Source organism: Ostrinia nubilalis, chromosome 22, assembly GCF_963855985.1.
Source record: "Ostrinia nubilalis chromosome 22, ilOstNubi1.1, whole genome shotgun sequence".
Taxonomy (NCBI): domain Eukaryota; kingdom Metazoa; phylum Arthropoda; class Insecta; order Lepidoptera; family Crambidae; genus Ostrinia; species Ostrinia nubilalis.
The window spans coordinates 4,074,448-4,092,584 of record NC_087109.1 but is presented as its reverse complement, the minus strand read 5'-3'; the positions used below and the strand labels follow the sequence as shown (position 1 = coordinate 4,092,584).

The 18,137-nt window shown below is 39.7% G+C and overlaps 2 protein-coding genes across 2 annotated transcripts in view; both read right to left on the bottom strand.

The window, feature by feature from the left end:
• Positions 1-9,867, bottom strand: part of LOC135082985 (uncharacterized) — a 39,047-nt gene extending 29,180 nt beyond the window's left edge. Inside the window, exons 1-3 of the mRNA XM_063977747.1 lie at positions 9,601-9,867; positions 3,996-4,154; positions 3,316-3,507 (exon numbers count right to left, since the gene is read on the bottom strand). Coding sequence (XP_063833817.1) covers positions 3,316-3,507; positions 3,996-4,154; positions 9,601-9,640 — 391 coding nt within the window. The 5' untranslated portion in view covers positions 9,641-9,867. The remainder of the gene's footprint in view (positions 1-3,315; positions 3,508-3,995; positions 4,155-9,600) is intronic.
• Positions 9,868-10,211: 344 nt separating this feature from the next.
• LOC135082639 (procollagen C-endopeptidase enhancer 2-like) lies at positions 10,212-17,987 on the bottom strand. Its single transcript, XM_063977430.1, has 6 exons — positions 17,896-17,987; positions 15,853-15,941; positions 15,253-15,393; positions 14,629-14,755; positions 10,444-10,518; positions 10,212-10,290 (listed from the first exon to the last, which is right to left on the bottom strand). The coding sequence occupies exons 2-6, from the start codon at positions 15,937-15,939 to the stop codon at positions 10,241-10,243; spliced, it is 480 nt and encodes a 159-aa protein (XP_063833500.1). The 5' UTR covers positions 15,940-15,941; positions 17,896-17,987; the 3' UTR covers positions 10,212-10,240.
• Positions 17,988-18,137: the final 150 nt, after the last annotated feature.

The window sequence follows — 18,137 nt, the reverse complement described above, 5'->3', positions numbered from 1 at the left end:
GTCAGTATAAGCATTGTTTTTGTTAAATATTTTTTTTTTTTATTGCACAACAGTTTAAAAACAATACAAACAATTTCTATTAAAAAGATCAAGGCTTGGTAATAAAACAATATACACGAAGTTGTGGAGAGATGGTGCTCGTGCTAGGCTCCGAAGATCCTGTGTTACGAGTTTTTTATTTTATTTTTATTGAACTCTATTGGAATATTTTAAAATCCATTATCACATAAGTACCTAAGTATATATTACAGTGCGTTTATTAATCGTTTATTTATACAGGGTGTTTGGCGGAAGGTTAGACAAACTTCGTGGGTGTATAGGTAAAGTCATTTTGAGAATACAAGTTCGCCCATTTGACCCTAAGTGAGCTACTTTTTTTTTATTGATATTTTTGTTTTTATTTATTTTTTTCCCAAATTTGACCTAAAAACTGCTATTTTTTTTTCTCGCGTGTTTTCAACCATTTTTTTTAATTGGTATTAATATTGAATAAGTCTTTAGTCAAATAAAATAAATATCAGATCCAGATAATGATTGGATAGCTAGTTACGAGCCGCCAAAGTTTAACAAAAGTAAAAATCATGATAAAAAATTCAACTTAGAATTCGATTTAAAAAAAAATGAATGGTGAAAATGGATTGCCAATGATTTTAAAAACATCCCTAGCTTTTTCACCTTTCCAATGATATATCACACGTAGTGATTCGATATGTAAATTCGTCGAAAATCCAAAGTTTATGGAAGAAATTGGAATAATAGTACGAAAATTATCCATACAAAGTTTCTTCAAACATCGCTATATTTTCTGCTACACTCCTTTTCATAACTATTTTTGAGTGTTTTATTTCAAAATTAAATAAAAAATAATAACCACGTTATGAATAAAAGAGTTTAAAAAAATTCAAAATCAATTTTGTACGGATAATTTTTGTATTATTCAAAAATCAAAAAAAAAATCAAAATTATCTTTATTTGTTTAGACTAATTAAATTAGTTCTTGCAAATCGTCAAATGCTCTTAAGGAGCCTATACGTCATGTCTCATTCTTTTTTTGCCCTACCAGCGCTTCGAGACAAACATTTGGCAAGTGCTGAGAAGAAGCGCCGCAACAAACTCAGTCACCACTGTCTGCCGGTTTAAAAATATAAAAAATAAAAAAAAAGTAGGAAGTTACATACATTCAGAAGCAAGTTACTTACCACGCGCTCCCGTTGATAGAAGGTGGCCTTTAAGACGCCCATCTAGCACGAGACTTCTAGGTTAATTGTTGCGTTTTGATACATATATTTTATGTCAGGTATATCTTTCCTTGACCAGTCCCCGAAGGCAGCGCCTGTTCACAGACATGACGTGTGAACCAGCCATCGCTTCACTCGACCATATTATAGGGAATGTAACGACCCGCCTCACACGCCATTTATTATTCCAATTTCTTCAATAAACTTGGGTTTTTTGACGAATTTCAATATCGAATTACTGCATGTGATATATCATTGGAAAGAAAAGAAATTGGGCATGTTTTTAAGATCATTGGCAATCCATTATCACTATTCTTTTTTTTTAATGGAATTCTAAGTTGAATTTTTTATCATGATTTTTACTTTTGTTAAACTTTGGCGGCTCGTAACTAGCTATCCAATAATTATCTGGATCTGATATTTATTTTATTTGACTAAAGACTTATTCAATATTAATGTTACGGTTAATGTGATAAATTGAAAATTATTAATAATAACCGGTTATTATGAATAATTACCGACAGTCGCGGTAAAAGTGATAAATTAATCACATTTAACAGTGATTATTTAATAATTAAAGTTTAGTACTAACAAATTTCATAAAAGAGAACAACATCTTGTGTACGTGCTCGTGTACAGCCAAACTTTTGAACGTTTTGATATCATATATTAATATAATTTGGGATAATGAGTTTGAAAGAAAGAAAGAAAGAAAGAAAAAATATTTATTTGGTTTGGTTTATGTTTCTTGCATAATATTACTTTTCCATGATGCATATAACATAATGTTTTGATTTAAAGTGAAAAATAGGTTAAGGTGCGGCGGGGGTGGCCCTTGGGCCACCCCTAAGCCGCCTATTTAGTTTTATACACACATAAATGACCTCATATTAATCACATTTACCAAATCATGCGGTAATTATTCATAATAACAGGCGATTATTCATAATTTTCACATTTATCACTTTGACCGTAACATTAATACCAAATAAAAAAATTGGTTGAAAATACGCGAGAAAAAAAATTGAAGCAGTTTTTAGGTCAAATTTCGGAAAAAAATAAATAAAGACAAAAATATCAATTAAAAAAAAGTAGCTCAGTTAGGGTCAAATGGGCGAACTTGTATTCTCAAAATGACCTAACCTTTACACCCACGAAGTTTGTCTAACCTTCCGCCAAACACCCTGTATATGGATTGTGTATAGTTACGTATAATTATTAATTATATTTTTTTTCTGTAAAAAAAAATAGTTAAATTTGCCGCCCCTCTAAATCTGCCGCCCTAGGCACTGGCCTACTTGGCCTATTGGTAAATCCGCCACTGATCAGCCCCAAAACAAATATATTTTCTATGGCAGAATAAGAAACACCAAAAAATCCTTTATCAAAACAATGACACGTGTCGTAAGATGATTCAATGTTTAAAGTAGACACGCAGATATGAATTAATCTATCTATATAAATAAAAATGAATTGATGTTCGTAAGTCTGATTAAAACTCGAGAACGGCTGGGCCGATTGAGCTGATTTTGGTTTTAAAATGTTTGTCGTAGTCCAGGGTAGGTCTAAACGGTGAGCAAATACGCGCGCGATATTGTTTTTCTGTAACAGACAAAATTCCACGCGAGCGAAGCCGCGGGCGGAAAGCTAGTATGTAATAGAAAGAGAGGTCAATAAGTCAAAATGACTAGCATGCAACTACTCGCGTATAAATTGTAATCACGCACTTATTACAATACATACATGATTAGTCCGTATGCGTACTGGCGATGTATATTTTGGAGGAAGATAATTGACCTAAGTCACTACAAAGTATACGCGAGCAGTACGCAGCGTATGCGTACTGGTCGTGTATAGTTTGGAGGAGCTTAGTAAAAAAAGTCATATCCAAACTATACTCGATTAGTTTCACACCCTTGCGTTCTGGCTATGTATAGAATGGAAAGACGCTGAGGGGCCTGCTGTAACATGCTTTACTTACGGATGACTTGACAGTTTTAGCTGGTGACACCCTACATGGTCATTTAGTGTCCACTGCACTTGTAGCTTTGTCTTATCAGCAAGACTCTGTACTCACGGATGAGCTGATGGTGCGCCAGCAGCTGCAGCTTGTGCACCTGCGTGACGCTGGCCAGCCGCAGCAGCAGCTCGTGCGGCGGCGCGCCCACGCTGCGCCAGCCGCGCGCCGCCGGGCCCTGCGCGTTGGCCCAGAGTACCCAATAGCATGAGGAGCATATACTGGCCACGACACCCTTCATCATGAAGTCATCTAGTGTCCACTGTAAGAACATGACCCTTTCTAACTTACCAGAGACTATTAGTGGAGCACTTGCCAAGAGTGCCCAATAGCAAGAGGAGCCTGCTCTTAGTTACAGTAGAGTAGCCTTGGTACTTACGAATATGCTGAAGCATATAGCAGACCCTGATTCCCTCGGTACTTAGCAAGAATGTCCCATGGAAAAGAAGAAGCCTGCTCTAACTTGCTACACTTACGAATTAGTTCAATGGGAAGTAGTGGACAGCTGACCACATACCCTTCATCATGCAGGTCATCTAGCGTCCAGTGCAAGAGCATGACCCTGTAGGAACTCACTGTACTTACGAACGATGAGTGGAATGGAGCATATAGTTGGCCAGGAAACCTTTCACCATCGCTGCAGGAGCACTGCCTAATTTTTCAGAGGCAAAGAGAGGACTTGGCCTGCGCTCCTCACTTTAGATGTAGCCTTATCTTATCAGCAAGACTTTTATACTCACGGATGAGCTGGTGGTGAGCCAGCAGCTGCAGCTTGTGCACCTGCGTGACGCTGGCCAGCCGCAGCAGCAGCTCGTGCGGCGGCGCGCCCACGCTGCGCCAGCCGCGCGCCGCCGGGCCCTGTGCGTTGAGCTCGCATGCCGGGTACGAGCTGTCTTCACCTGTAATCATCGACATAAATGTAATACCACAGAATAAGTAATAGTACAGGTACAGAAGGATTACTCCGCAAGACGATTTAAATAAATGTGAGTCTTGCTACGACGCGATACAGTGGAATTCAGCTCGCACAGCACTACGTACCTACAATTTTATTCACCTACAAGTTTTGTCTCTTTCTATCGCGTGCCTCTGAACTCTTCTTACGCTGTTAGGGTTGCTGTCTAGTGAAAAAATAATTAATCTAGGTACTTATTTGTAGGGTCGATCAACTTTTTAACCGACATAACGAGCGAAAAATTTTGGCAAGTTACTAAAATATTTTTTTGAGTATTTAACTATTTCATTTACTCAGAAGTGTGAAAAATATATCTGAGATACGGTTTTCTAATCGAGCAGCAAACTTTATGAACTACTTCTTATTAAAAAACTCAAAAGTATAAATCTTGACCCATAGTTTTGTCACCGGAGTTACTCAAAGTGATTACGCTGCAATTCTTAAACAATAAAAGACTTCAATTTTTATTTTGGTAGATTTATTCAGTCATGCAAAATCAAATAGTTTGGTATACAGCATTTGTATATAATTTTAAAACTTAGGCCTTAAAATATGAGAAATATGTATGCTGAGTTACTAACGAGTCATACATATTGTTAATTTTCTCTGTACTTATTTAAAAACTTAAAATAAAATCACACTTTTCTCTGAAATTGAAGTAATTAATCATCTTTTACTGTTACCATAAAATAATCATTCAAATAAAATCAATCACATATTGTTACCTCACAAAAACGGCTCATAAATTTAAGGACATCGTTTCGCCTCCTCATATTTTTCGGGATTTTTTTTTAATTTTTCACGGAACCTTTTCTGCTTTTCGGCCGCCGTTAACGCCATTATTAGTGAGTTTACAATCTGAAAGTAATTAATAAATTTATTATGACACTTTGTCTTTGAAAATCGTATAATGTCTAAAGAGTTACCTAAATTGTCTTTAGAGTTACCTTTTTGTAACGCAGTATACAGGTAACTCAGAAGACATTTTTTACGTAATAGCTTGTAAATTAAAATTTCCTAATATTGCAAACGTTTTGAGTTGACCCATGGGAAATCAGCCTTAGAGACCTTGAAAATCTGATAAAGAAATATAAAAACATTTACCTGTTCATCGAAATAATCCGGTAACTCCGCCGACACTGAATAAACACACGCGCACTCATCGATAGCTTGCCGCGGCCTGGCCGCGCGGCTGCTGCAATCAAAGGCTCGCCGCCGCGCGGCCAAGAACAAAGGTTGTACCGCCGTTCTTCATTAGAAATTTGTGACGTGTAGCATAATGTTTGTTTATTTTTTACGCGGTAACTCTGCATACACTACAAAATGGGATGAATTCGGGACACAGTTTTAGGGACTTTTTTCTTTAAAATCATAACATATTTTTATATTTTACAAAGTACAAACTAAACCTTGTTTAATTTATAAGCAATTTATTAGCTGACTTGAATACTTTTAAAGGAAAATTTTTCTTACATTAGAAATTACATATAGCCACCTCGCTCTGGGGACAGCTGTAATTTGTATGGAAGGCAAGAAGTCGTATGCTGAGTTACCATAGTTTTAATGTTTATTTCTTTATATTATCTAGATTTCATATGTTTATTATTAAGGTTTCTGAACTGTTAATTGAATGGAACTTAAAAATAATTTTTAAATTATCTTAATTTAGTCGTTTTTGAATGCGATATCGTCGGGACAAGCTTATGTCGGTTTAAAAGTTGATCGACCCTGTAATGAGGTACGTATGTAGGTAAGTATGCATTCATTATGGAAAACCTTGGGAGAGGCCTTTGTCCAGCAGTGGACGTCATTTGGCTGAAACGAACGAACGAATTCTGAGCAGTAGTCATGGTAGGTTAGGTTCCTATACTATCCTAAGAATTATTGATTACCTACATGGCCAACATACCTTTCAGCATCTTTGGGAAGCGAAAAAAAAAGATAAATCCGGTAGATTTCTTTTCGAATTTTAACACCCGAACGCCGCACAATATTTCTTTCTCTTTATGTCCATTTTTAAATAATACTTCGATCATAGAATTATAATCATACTACAACGCACGCTAGCGTCCTGAGGGGCACGCGCGTGACACTCGACTGATATAATAATAGCCGCCGGCGGGGCGCTTCGCTGTAGGTAATTATCGGATGTACCGCGCGGAGTGAGCCAGGCCTGGTAATACGCACTAAATTTCGCGATCCTCAAGCGCTCTCTCTGTTCAGCTGTGGGCTGAGCGTGAGTTTACGTCAAATGCGCTCACTAGTGAGCGCGTTTAAAAAATTTATGAAACATTACTTTTTGAACGTTTCCCGCTAAGGGCGCTGTACAATCCATCATACATTTAATGTAATTTTTGACGCGCTCAGCTCACTAGTGAGCGCGTTTGATGAAAACTCACACTAGGCCCTCAGCTGTCATCACTAGTGAGCGCGTTTAAAAAATGTATGAAAATGATAGTTTTTAAACGTTTCTCGCTAGGGGCGCTGTACAATCCGTCATACATTTAATGTCATTTTCTGACGCGCTCACTACTGAGCGCGTTTGATGTAAACTCACACTCTCAGCCCATAGGTCCTCAACCGTACTGCAATCCATACACCTTTAATGCGACTTTGACATTCAACTATTACTCTGTAAGCGATCTTCTACCGCTGCTTCAATGATTTGTTTTAACGCTGCATCGATCTTTAATTTTATTTATTTCCAAAATGGAGTAAAAGCCTACGATAGCTTATCTATCCTTTATGACTCTAGATATGCCTGTAATCAATCAGTTTTAACCGCCTCTCTTTAGTGGTTAGACCAGGTGCCTCAGACCTAGGTTCTGAGTTCGATTCACCGTAGGGGATTTTTTTTCTGCTAGGGTTTTATCTTAAGTCCGCCTAGCTAACCATCTTACCTAAGTCTACCTTCATACAAACTTCATAAAAACTCGCTTCCACTGTTCCATCAGGTGAAATGCATGAGTAGGTTACGTACTAACCTTTCAACTTATTCGAGCTACGAAAACTGGTTGATATACCTACGTTTCAAGATTTAAACCAGAGTAAATACAAATGAGTAGGTCATCTTCATAGAAACGCACCGAGCGCGGATTGTATGTGAGCGCGCGCCAATACGTATGCGGCGCGCTCGCACACACTAACAAAATTCAGCGCACCTCACCGCTAATCCACGCTAAATTTTGTCAGTGTGTGCTCTGACTACTGATACTGATACTCATTTGTATTTTACTCTGTTTAAACTAAACATGCATTAGTAAGTACTGCAAGTTAAATAAAACCTTGTGAAAATACGGAGCCTTTTCATGAAACTCATACTCTACATAAGTAGCAAATACACTTATTGCCCTACATCCTCATTCAATTAGCCGTACCTAGTCTATAATTGATTAATCAATAACTATCGACCCCGCGTGGCAGTTCTTGAATATTTCATACGAACGGCCGCCTGCCAGTCTGGCATTGCTTACTTTATGTATTTATTTAATACTCGCATAAGTAAATACGTTCAAAAGAAGTCGATATAATTAATATTCTTTAACTAGTTATTATGTAACATGCGGTTTCCGATTAATTTCGTTGCGGGTCCAATGACAGTTTAACTTTTCCCCGGGACAAACTTGGCCTTTATTGGTTGGGTTTTTATTGGCGGTCAAGCTACACAGGAGTTGCAGCGGTGGGAACGAGTGGTGGGAATAGTCCCGTATTTTAACATGCGGAATTAGCTGTTTGTTTTACCTTTTCACACATCACTGAACCAATTTAGATGTTTTTCGGTAGAGAATGCCTCAACAATTTGGCATAGCTGGGCACCGTTAATCAAATAGTTAATTTCGTTAATCGTTAATCCGTTATTAAAAAAAATTAAAAGGCACACAAGCAAATCTTTCTGAGACTACACTACGCTATGCGAGCAAAGCCGCGAGTAAAAGGTAGAGAACTAGAGATGTATCTAAAAACAAAAGGAGAACTTCAAAACACAAGTACTGATAAAACTTCATTTTACTCCGAAAACCCATTAAGTTAAATATCAATTTTATTAACAGTAGTTACTTACATGATTGTTGCTACAATGTATGCAACAATTTTAATTACGTAGGTGCGTTCTTTATTGTTGTACTGATGGCGGCACATCAAGCGAAACACTGTGGCATCTTTTGCAGTTGCATTTAGTGCTATTTTGCAACAAACATTTATACTCTGACTAGCTTTTGCCCGCGCCTTCACCCGCATGAAATTAAGTTTGTCACAGGTCGTCATAAATGGGCTATAAACAATAATACTGTAGTTTCATCAAAATCCGTTCAGTAGTTTTTGCGTGAAAGAGTAACAAACATCCAGACGTCCAGAGATCCAAACTTTCACATTTACGAGTATAATAGGTATTAGTAGGATTAGTAGGATGTGCTGTCGTACTTTATGGGGTGATTCGTTTTGACAGCTCATAAAAAGTTCATAAATTGATTGTGGTGTTGGTGTGAACTATCAAGTTACTTGCAGAGGGTTATCATAAAATAAGGGGGAAGTAAGTCGTAACAAAACTAATGGTAAGGGGTCTGTCAGGAATCAGGATATTTAATTTTCTATAGACGGGCAGACACTTTAAATAGGTAATAGGATCTAATGTAGACCTAAGAAACTTTTAGTAGTAGGTAGAGACTTAAGTAACAATAAGTACAACGTTCGGATTCTTACGTTCATTCTCATTAACGTTTGTAGAAATCTTCAATATTTTTGCGAGTTAAACACGATTTTCACTTACAAGCTTTAAAATAGGTAATTTCATTTAAACCAGAGTCAGACCCACATGTACTTAGGTATTAACTGTTCGCTACGATCGCCATAGCACAGAATAGGCAAAAGGTAATTTCTAGATCACCTAGACAACATAGAATTTGTTAAGTCTATTAAATTAGCTCCATCATGAATCGACTAACTTGTCTGTCTAAAACTAGACGGTAAATTCTCGAATAAAAATAAAGAGCTGTGGATTTTTTTTAAATTTGAAATTCGAAAACTGAAATCTTCAATAATATTCGACGAACTTTATGTAGGAACACTATAAAAGCTACATACTTACTGGCTGAAAATCGGTCTAGGGTTGTGATTTTCAAAAGCAAATAAAATTAACCTAATCAAAAATTACCTATTACCAAACTCCGAAGAGTACTGATGATGGTCATTTTAATCCCCGTATAAAATTGCAAAAAATTAAAAATCTAGTCTGTTTTCATTTTTTGATAAGAGGGTCTTTTTAAATAATAATGTAGGTAGGTTAACAGAAATAACTGGTAAAATCATTTTTAATCAAATTAAATAGCAAAAAACAACACAAGCTTCCCTTTGTGATAAAATTTAAATAATATTTAAATAAATACAACACTTACTTGTGGCATAGACGACGTGGAATGGTATCCTCTTTGGCATTTTTATATCTCATCACCTCTTCACCAAGATCCGCAGTACCTCAGCCATCTCGCACTACACACTATAAAACTGGCCGGCGACAAAACACATTTTTACGCCATTACGGAAAATGCGCAACTAAAAAAAGTAAAACGCGTTCGAAACATAATGAAATTCGAAATTGGAATGCGAAATGAAAATCTTTTTGCAGTAAATTAGTCCTAATAAATTATTGTGTAAGACCGGAGTTGAAGGGCTGAAGGGTGAAGTTAGGAACGGAATGAGAGCGCGCGGAAAATCAATAGATTCGCGCCTAAACTCGCGGCCATTTTACCGCGTTGACGGTGGCGACATCTGTGTATTACAAAGTTTTCAGTGAGGGAAAACTTTTTTGTTTTATTCACAAGCTCTCTTTTTCTTTTTCTTTCTTTCGCGGTTCGTTTAGCCACAAAAACGGCAGCTTACTCTATAATACTTGAATTTATTGAAGGTTCATTCATATCACAGTAACTTCGATATCAAAAATACACAAATGAATTTGTAAATGAAAATACTTACTTACTACAATTCGAATTTAAACTTTATTCATAATATCCAGAGTTTCTATTATTAAATCCATTCCTAAAAATTAATCCAAGGCTGTATTCCAAGTTCGGCCAGTGATGAACGATCTAGAAAATGAAAAATCGAAATCACAAAAAATACAATGAAATAAAAATCAACAGCAAAATTTAATTAAGTATAAGGTGTTCAATAATTTATTAAAATACCCAAATTAATAAAGTTTTTTTTTTTCATATTTTTTATTAATTTATGTAACTTACGTAAAATGTTTTCTATCTCAGCCGTTGCTTCACACAACAAACGCCCTCCAGCGGTATTTGGTGGGGCTAGTAAACCTGAAAAAGCGTCGTTTTCATGAAGGCTTTTCATAATATGACTAATAAAAATTTAGGCCTTATTTATTTACTGGCTTTCCGCCCGCGGCTTCGCCCGCGTGGAATTTTGTCTGTCACAGAAAAACGTTATCACGCGCGTCCCTGTTTCAAAAACCGGGATAAAAACTATCCTATGACCTTTCCCGGGACTCAAACTATCTCTATGCCAAATTTCATCAAAATCGGTTCAGTGGTTTAGGCGTGAAAGCAAGACAGACAGACAGACAGAGTTACTTTCGCATTTAAATTTATAATATTAGTATAGATTTTCAGTCCCTAGAGGACCACCTTGTGTCCTTTTTGTGTAGACAGTAGGTAGGTTTTGTGTTCATCTCAATACAGGCCAAGAGCATCCTCGTTGTAGAACTTGTGGATAAATAAAAAGTTAGGTTTTTTTTATGCAAACAAGGCAGTTAGCTTCATTCCGTGGGAGAGCCATGCTTCGGCACGAATGGGCCGGCTCGACCGGAGTGATACCACGGCCTCACAGAAAACCGGCGTGAAGCAGCACTTGTGTTGTGTTTCGCCGAGTGAGTGAGGGTACCGGAGGCCCAACCCCCCCCCCCCCCCCCCCCCCTCCCCACCTCCTAATGATAGCGCAGTTAAAAACTATTTTACCCCAGGAGGGTACCAGCTGCGTTAGTGTTGGAGAATCCCTCCCTGGACATCCATGCTCAGGACACAACACACCTGAGCGTGGATGCCCAGGCCGCCCCTCGTACTCTGGGGAGGGCAAAACCGCGCTCAACACCTGGGGCAAGAGCAAATTTACCATGGCACCCCCTGCCACGCTGGCCGTGGACTTTTGCAATATCAGGGGCTTACACTCTAACCTCAATGCTGTTCACCACCACCTTAAGACAGCAAAGCCGGCCTTGCTTTTCTTAACCGAGACTCAGATATCGTCTCCTGCGGACACATCTTATCTCTCCTACCCTGGGTATAAACTGGAACATGCCTTTGTGCCTAGGGCCGGGGTGTGCGTGTACGTAGGGGGCAATATCAGTTCTCGACGCCTCAGCCACCTCGAAAGCAGGGACCTCTCCACCTTATGGCTCCGCGTAGACAGCGATGACCACCCCCGCGTCTACGCCTGCCTCTATAGGTCCCATAGCGGTGATGCCGAAACTGACCGACTCATTGAGCACGTCCAAATGGCTGCAGAATCAGTGCAGCAGCAGATCCCCTCTGCAGAGATCGTGATACTTGGCGATTTCAACGCCCATCACACCGAATGGCTCGGATCGAGCAAAACCGATCATGCAGGGAGATCTGTTCACGACTTCGCCTTCGCATATGGCTTGACACAACTGGTTACTACGCCCACGCGAATCCCAGATGTAGAGAGCCAAGAACCTTCACTGTTAGACCTTCTGCTGACTTCCCATCCGGATGGCTATCAGCTATCCGTTGGCGCCCCTCTGGGCTCCTCGGACCATTGCCTTATCCGGAGTACGGTGCCACTCACGTGCTCGCCGCGACCACGAGTTGCATGCAGTCGCCGCGTGTGGCACTACAGGTCAGCAGACTGGGATGAGATGCGGTCCTTCTTCGCATCTTACCCCTGGAGGCAGGTTTGCTTCACGCAGGATGATCCCAGCGTCGTTGCTGATCTTGTTGCTGATGTGGTGCTGCAGGGTATGGAACTTTTCATACCGTCTTCTGTTGTTCCCATTGGTGGCAAATCTCAGCCTTGGTTTAGTCAATCCTGCAAAAAGGTTTTACGCCGGAAGCAGGAATCCTACCAAGCCTGGGCAAATGCAGCGAGGCTACGGGATGAAAACACCAGCGCATTAAAAAAGGAGTTTAACTTTGCCTCTAGGTCTTTCAAAAGAGTCATTGCAAGGGCGAAGTCGGAGCACATTGGTGGAATTGGTGGGAAGCTAGAGCGTCTTCCTTCTGGAACTCGTGCGTTCTGGTCTCTTGCCAAAGCTATCCAAGGAAATTTCTGCACGCCATCATTTCCACCCCTGCACATGGGAAACGGTTCGTTGGCCCACGATGCAAAGGAGAAAGCCGATCTTCTGGGCAAACTCTTTGCGTCCAACTCGACACTGGATGACGGGGGACATGAGCCACCGATTATACCAAGGTGTGAGAGCTGTATGCCGGATATCCGGTTCCACCAAAGCTCAGTACGCCTGGCTCTATTTTCCCTGGATATCCATAAGTCGAGTGGGCCCGATGGAATCCCTCCTATCGTGCTGAGGACGTGCGCTCCAGAGTTAGCACCGGTTTTAACGCGCCTTTTTCGGCTCTCCTACCTCTCTGGCATAGTCCCGACCTCATGGAGGACAGCTTTGGTGCACCCGATCCCTAAAAAAGGTGACCGCTCAAATCCGTCCAACTATAGGCCGATAGCAATCACCTCCTTGTTCTCGAAGATAATGGAATCCATTATCAACAGCCAGCTCCTTCGGTACCTAGAGGCCCACCAGTTGCTAAGTGACCGACAGTACGGTTTCCGTGGAGGTCGCTCGGCTGGTGATCTTCTGGTCTACTTGACACATTGTTGGGCACAGGCGATCGAGACTAAGGGGGAAGCATTGGCGGTTAGTTTGGATATGGCGAAGGCCTTCGATCGGGTTTGGCACAAAGCGCTTCTTTCGAAGCTCCCTTCCTATGGGCTTCCCGAGAAATTATGCGGATGGGTCGCCAGCTTTTTAGCAGACAGAAGCATTAAGGTCGTTGTCGACAGCAAATGCTCAGACTCTATGTCAGTGAATGCTGGTGTCCCCCAAGGCTGTGTGCTATCGCCTACGCTCTTCCTTCTGCATATCAATGATATGCTGCAAATTAGCGGCATTCATTGCTATGCGGACGACAGCACGGTTGATGCCGCTTATACCGGCCGCGCAAATATCTCTCGGGAGAACGTCATTGAGAGCCGTAACAAACTTGTGTCTGACATTGAAACCTCCTTGAAGGAGGTCTCAGACTGGGGTCGACGCAATTTGGTCCAATTTAACCCTACAAAGACACAAGTTTGCGCGTTCACCGCCAAAAAGTTGCCGTTTGTCGTATCCCGCTGTTTCGAGAGCACTCCCCTAACTGCCTCAGCCAATATCGGAATCCTTGGTGTCGACATATCGAGCGAAGTCCAGTTCCGTGGTCATTTAGAGGGTAAGGCTAAATTAGCCTCGAAGAAGCTTGGTGTGCTCAATAGATCGAGACGGTATTTCACTCCAGCCCATCGTCTGCAACTTTACAAGGCGCAGGTTCGGCCTCATATGGAATACTGTTCTCATCTTTGGGCAGGTGCGCCCCAGTACCAGCTTCTCCCTCTGGACCGCATTGAACGGAGAGCAGCTCGAATCGTTGACTGCCAGGACATTTCGGATCGGCTTGACCCCTTGGCGCTGCGTAGAGATGTATCCTCACTGTGCATATTCTATCGCATGTATCACGGGGAGTGCTCCGAAGAATTATCCGGACTTATTCCTGCCGCCACTTTTCGCCACCGATCTACCCGACAGCACTTCCACCCCCATCACTTAGATGGTTGGCAGTCCACAACAGTACGTTTCTCTAGAAACTTTCTGCCCCGTACAACCAATCTGTGGAATGGACTGTCGTCTGCGGTGTTTCCGGACGGATACGACCTGCAAGCTTTCAAGAGGAGAGCGTATCTTTACCTTAAAGGCCGGCAACGCACCTGTAACGCCCCTGGGTCTGCGGGTGTCTATGGGCGACGGTAATCACTTACCATCAGGTGATCCGTTTGCTCGTTTGCCTCCTATCACATAAAAAAAAAAAAAAAAAAAAAAAAAAAGTTATTTGACCACAATCGCACCTGATTTTAAGTGGTATGCAGTCTAGGATGGTACTATCTGCTCTGTAAGTGCCTATTCACTTTCGCCTTGAAATGCCCAGATTATAGTCTTCGGGAAAGAAAGCAGTATGCAGCGAATTCAAGTCCCTAGCTGTTCGCATTATAAAAGAGTCATCGAAACGCTTAGTGCGAGCTGGTGGAATGTCAACAATATAGGGATGGTACGCTAACCTGCGTCTGGTTCCCCGATGATGGAAGGTATTCTATCTAATATTTTAGTTTCAGAATACAGAGCTTACTTATGGTGATTCGGCGTCCTATAGAAACTTCGGTCACAGAGCGCCGGCCGCAATAAGTGTTCGCCGCCATAAGCGACAGGTCGCCCTGGTTTGAGATCAGCAGCCGGTCCTCTGAGCATGATGGACTCTGGAAATAATGACGAATAACTACTGGAACTCAAGTTCCTAAGACCACAGGTAGCTAATATTGACATTATGTTACATGGTAAGGAAAGGAATAGGGTAGTGGATGTCCACTGACTACGATGTTGTAGTCAATTGACTCTGAACAGTGAAAATGGGACACCCGTAGTTTTGTACGGCAAAGAGAGCGCATTGACGTCACTAGTAACATTAATTAACTATGTAACATTATGAAAAGTAACTCGAAGTCTTAAATAAATTATACCTCTACCTTATAAATAAATTATCATCAGGTATAATTTTAGTCTCTACTGCGGGAGCACGTACGGCTCTCTCCAATTTACCAAAGTTGACGATTCAGCCTCAACACCCTGCACTGGAGAGACGGGTTCTGATGTTCGCATATACCTTTGATGCCTTTTACTCGTACGATATCCACGCATAGTGGAAGTGGTTCTATCCAACTTTGCCGGAACCACACGGCTCAAAAATGGCACTTACATCAGGCAGTACGATCTGCGAGCAGTTGAGTCGGCTAACGAAACCGGGCGGGCTCGTGATCACCCAGCGGCACTGCACAGCCGTCGTGAAGTTGGCGGGAAACCCTGGGCTGTAGATGTAGTGGGTCACTTCAGGGCTCAGCTGGAATGATGGAGAATTAGAATACAGTGGTCAAACAACTGTAATAAAGGTTTAAAGGGAAGAAACCTACATCAGGATGAGGCACCAGTCTGTGATGAGATGGGGCAATTCCATTAGCTATAGGTACTTATATAAAGTACTGTAGGTAACAATTTTCTTTATTCTCATGCCATGTTATATTCGTCCTTTAATTTTCTTACTCTTATTGGAAAAATAGCACGTCACGCGTCACCCGTAAATCATCATCATCATTTTAGCTAAAGGACGCGGCGCGGCGTCGACCTGGACAAAGACCTCTCCCCCAAGGATATCCAAAACGATCAATCCAGCGCTTCCAGTATCCACGTGCTTTCTGTCACCCATTCGTTATTCTGTTCATTTTTCAGTTCAAACTGCCTGGATAACTAGTTACAAATTAAAGTGTTCGGTTTTAGCACTGTGTATGTATTGTATACGTACGTATTTCCTAAACTCGCATCTTATTCCACCATCGGCCAGTGCGCATGCTACCGCCAACAACATTATCGTTCGTAGAGTTACGCCCATTTCTATAAACAAATTAATGTATTAAAGTATCACAAAATAGCATGACGCACACTGGATCGAGCCCATACAAAGCGTTGGACATCGCTTCCTTACTCAGTGTTTTTAAAATAAAATGAGATTGCGTCAACGTAGTAACTTCAAATTTTTACAGTGTAAGGTTGATAAGTTTATCTTTCTAATGTGATAGGTTTTACTTATTAGATGGCAATTAATATAAGTGAAAAAAATTCTTAAAATATAGTGATGAAAAACTTGTATTTATTGTTCAATGAAAAGCAAATACTCACTCATTTTGGTCTATTTCCATATTTAAAGAGTAACATAATCTAACAATACTCTAAATTTATTCTCATTAAGTGTTAAAATTTTTAAAGAAATATTTTTGTAAACGCCTGATTTTTCATTGCACACAATCAGTTTGTTCGATTTTGTCGAGCTTGATTTTATATTCTGTTAACTGTTAGATACATAATCTAACAATACTCTAAATTTATTCTCATTAAGTGTTAAAATTATGAAAGAAATTTTTTTGTAAACGCCTGATTTTTCATTGCACACAATCACTTTGTTCGATTTTGTCGAGCTTGATTTTATATTCTGTTAGCTGTTAGATACATACTAATGCAATTTTATAGGAACTTGGCGGACTACAAAACTGACTCCAATCAACAGATTATACGTTTATATACGCCAATATACGTTTGTAGCTAAAAACTGGTTCTCATTATAATGACACTGCTTCTTCTTGCGACAAACAGTGTCAATGAAATTATTGATTTTTTTCGATAGTTATCTGATAAATAAAATGTGTAACTTAGTACCTACCTAACACAATCATAAATTAAGAAAAAAATACATACAAAATGTATGTATGGTATGTACTAAATTCAACGACGACAATCTTTTGAGATGATGACAGTGTGATTTTTTTACTATGTCTGTTTTATAGTATTTCTTTATGTTCATAAAGTATTAACTACGTTAGTACTTACCTCTGTTTATCTGAAGAGAGTGTATGGGAAAACAGCTCTAGTATCCTAGCTAAAGAACTAGCGCGATCTTTCATCGTGGTTTTTAATAATGCATACAAATCTCTATTTGCCTTGAGGTTTTCAATTTTAATGAGTATTTTTTACTGAATTGCACACGATAAATAACTCATAAACCAAAATAAACATCTTTGGTTTACCTGACATTATTTTAGTGTAACGAATTTTACCTAAGTTAATTTTGCTATGCGGAAAAATGAGGCGCTTTTATTTAGTTTTTTGTGATTTTCTCGAAAATATGGATGAACAAGGGTCCAAAAACTGAGTAATAATATCGCCCACATTGTCATCTATCATCTCTCATTCATGGTTTGTTAAAGATCGCCCAAGATGTCAACTAAAACACGCAGTTTTCATTTAAAAAAATACCTTTTAAAATTACGTCAAAATAGCCAAGCTAGAAGTTTTTTAGGCACTCATTTTAACACACAGATTAAGATAAAGGTATAAACTAATACATTATTAAGTACTAACATAAAACCAGTGAACGAAATTGGATATATTGACAATACAAACAGAAGTCAGAAAATCCATGATTTTGACTTTGTTCACTTTACGGTCGCACCACATAGCTATGATAGTAGATCATGACTTGATATTAATGATATTTGATAGAATGAAGTCTCATCTTTCAACTTATATGCAAATCAATCTTGTTTTAAGTAGTTGCATTTAAAGCACCATGTCCAACACCTTGTATGGGCTCGATCCACCGTGTGACGGTAAGAAAACGTAGGGAAACGATCTCGAAAATTAATTTAAGGTAACTTTGTCTACGGGTAGGTGGGTTATACACAAACATTAGACTACGTTAAACGAAAAGTGCTAGCGCCTGAAAAAATCCGTTTTTCTACAGCTACCTACTTATTATTATTTAATAAATAAAAAAACTATTTCCAACACTCACCAGTCAAGTAGTCAGGCTGCCTCCGACTAACATGGGGTAACTATACGATATTATAAAATCCTCATTGTCAAAGTAGAATATCCTAATTAACATATTAACAGTGGCAAACGAAGTGTGAAAGCCACAATAGTCGGCAGACGGAGATAATCACGATTTTCCGTATCAATTCTTTCAGTTTTCTTTAGACCTTTCAGTGGAATACATAATGTTCATTTTCCATAATAAAAGATACCGAATCTTCA